This window comes from Heterodontus francisci, chromosome 2 (genome assembly GCF_036365525.1).
Source record: "Heterodontus francisci isolate sHetFra1 chromosome 2, sHetFra1.hap1, whole genome shotgun sequence".
NCBI classification, from domain to species: domain Eukaryota; kingdom Metazoa; phylum Chordata; class Chondrichthyes; order Heterodontiformes; family Heterodontidae; genus Heterodontus; species Heterodontus francisci.
Window position 1 is genome coordinate 122381995 of NC_090372.1, and position 2287 is coordinate 122384281.

Here is a 2287-nt window from a genome sequence, read left to right on the forward strand (position 1 = left end):
GAGTGTCAGTGTCAGCGAAGAATGCGGCTTATACTCCATGCTGAAATTTGAGCTGCAACCCATGGGCTTCGGTGGACTCCCAATGCCAGTGGCCCTGAAGATCACCATGGTCCAGTGTTCAATGGTTTGATTGAATTGGGTTTGATTGTATTAATCTGTTCACTGTTCAGTGTTCACTGTGCTTGATTGCTTAAGCCTAGTTTTGAAACTGAAACTGAAAGAGAGGCTGGGAAGTTCTCGTAAGCACAAGAGTGTTCTGAAAGACATTGTACTGAAATCTTGTAAGTGCTGATTCATATTAAAGCACTGTAAATAAACCTTTTGTTGATTTAGAACTAGGGTAATATCTGCATTGCTCTGAGATAAATCAGATATATAAAATATCCAGCAAAACCAGCGAAAACATAACACATGGCGTTCAACTTCTGCACATCTGGCCCCTTCCAGGGATCTACTGGGGACATGTGTGAGGTCTCTCAGGCAGCCCATCGCTGCATCAAGGAGGTGACCAGTGCCTTGCTCAAGAGGGCAACTATGTGCGCTATCAAACTGATCCTGACAGTAAGGCAGAGAGTTCCATTGGCTTCAGGGCCATCGCTGGATTCCCCCAGGTGCAAGGTGCCATTCCACTGCACACACACTGCAATCAAGGCTCTCACGGAGCAGCCAGCAGCCTTCATCAACAGGAAGGGCTTCCATTCACCCCCATGTGTAACTGGTCTGCGACCACTGGAAGCACATCCTGTAGGTGTGTGCCTGCTTCCTGGGAAGCAGCCGCAATGCTTACATACTTCGGCAGTCCCAGGAGCCATAGCTTTTCAGGCCCCCCGTTCATTTGCAGGGATGGATTCTCGGGACAAGGGCCACCCATTAAAGGCATGGCTACTGACGCCTGTGAGGAACCCTTGCACTGCAGCAGTGCAGAGGTACAACACCTATCACGGGTCCACCCGAGCAAACATCAAGCAGGCCACTGGGCTACTGAAGATGAGATTCCGATGCCTACATCAATCTGGTAGAGCCCTGCAGTATACCCCAGCGCAGGTCTTGCGTATTGTGGTGGTCTGCTGTGCTCTACACAATCCAGCACTGCAGAGTGGGAATGCCTTGCATGAAGAGGAAATGATTGACTGCCAATCCCCAACCAATGAGGAAGACATGGAGGAGGCTAATGAGAGGCAGCACTAGAACTTGAACCCCTTGCACTGGAGGCCATGGTCATTGAGAGACACACAAGGGAGACACGAGACAATCTCATACATATCCACTTCCTGCCACCATGATGGCCTCTCAAACTGAACTCAATAAAGACTCACCTCATTGTATTCCGCTTGTCACCTCCTTCCGATCGCATTCCAGTGCCTAGTTCCCAGCTTCAACATGCACTCTGACACATCTGAGATGCTGATCAATGCAGCCTGTGTCTACACTGGTAACATAGCAAGGGAACAAGGGTAATGGTTAGATCTTACAATTCAGCTATGAAAGCATGAGCCATTTACAGCAATGATTCTGATCTCCATTTATTAGCACAATTGTAGGAACCAATGCAAAGGCCACAATTAATACACCCATGAAGTCCCAAGTCCCTCTTGGTGCCCTTCTTTACATGCTTTCGTGTGTTTCTATGCCAAGTGACCCCACACTGGCAGCTAAGATGGAGACAGGCTGCTGATCGGGCTGTCCCTTAGCCTGGGATGACTTTGGTGGGCATCCTCTGGCTGCCTGAGGCCTGGAAGGCCCCGGCTGGCTGATGGGTTCCTACGCATGTTCATGAACCTGCTCAGTCTTCGTGGCTACTGGAGCTGGGGTCACTGGCGGAGGAGCTGAGGAGCCGCTGTCTACACTCGGACTGCCCTGATGGGAGCCCCCACATGTGGAGGTCAGCTTCTCTTCTTCCTTTTCAAGGCTCAAGGCTGACCATAGAAGGACAAGGATGGGAGAAGTCTCCAGGCGCATCATCCCTTTGTCACCTTGCCACTGCTGTGTTGAACTCATGGCCAAGGCGATGGTGTGCAGGTCTGCGCACATCTGTGGGATCTGGCTCTCCATGAGGGTCGCCAACCTCACGATGGAGGAAGCCATGCACTCACACACCTGAGACACGGCAACACTTATGACATGGATGGACTCCTTCATCGTCCACTCATGGCAATGCATTGCCTCTGGCATGTTCGCCACATGTTCCCTTATCTCTCTCAGCAACTCTAATATGTTCTGTGCTACTGACACCAGAGGCTCATTTTCAGCCTGGGGCTCATCATGGGCCAGGCGTCCAACAGTCCTC

At 50.8% G+C, this 2287-nt stretch overlaps 1 protein-coding gene across 1 annotated transcript; it reads left to right on the forward strand.

Moving 5' to 3' along the window:
* The first annotated feature begins 411 nt into the window (after nucleotides 1-411).
* Nucleotides 412-1188, forward strand: LOC137380750 (putative nuclease HARBI1). The gene has a single exon (XM_068053055.1). The coding sequence runs from the start codon at nucleotides 412-414 to the stop codon at nucleotides 1186-1188; it is 777 nt and encodes a 258-aa protein (XP_067909156.1).
* Nucleotides 1189-2287: the final 1099 nt, after the last annotated feature.

Excerpts from the sequence above, each read along its gene's own strand:
- LOC137380750 (XM_068053055.1), top strand. The coding sequence starts at position 412 with ATGGCGTTCAACTTCTGCACATCTGGCCCCTTCCAGGGATCTACTGGG.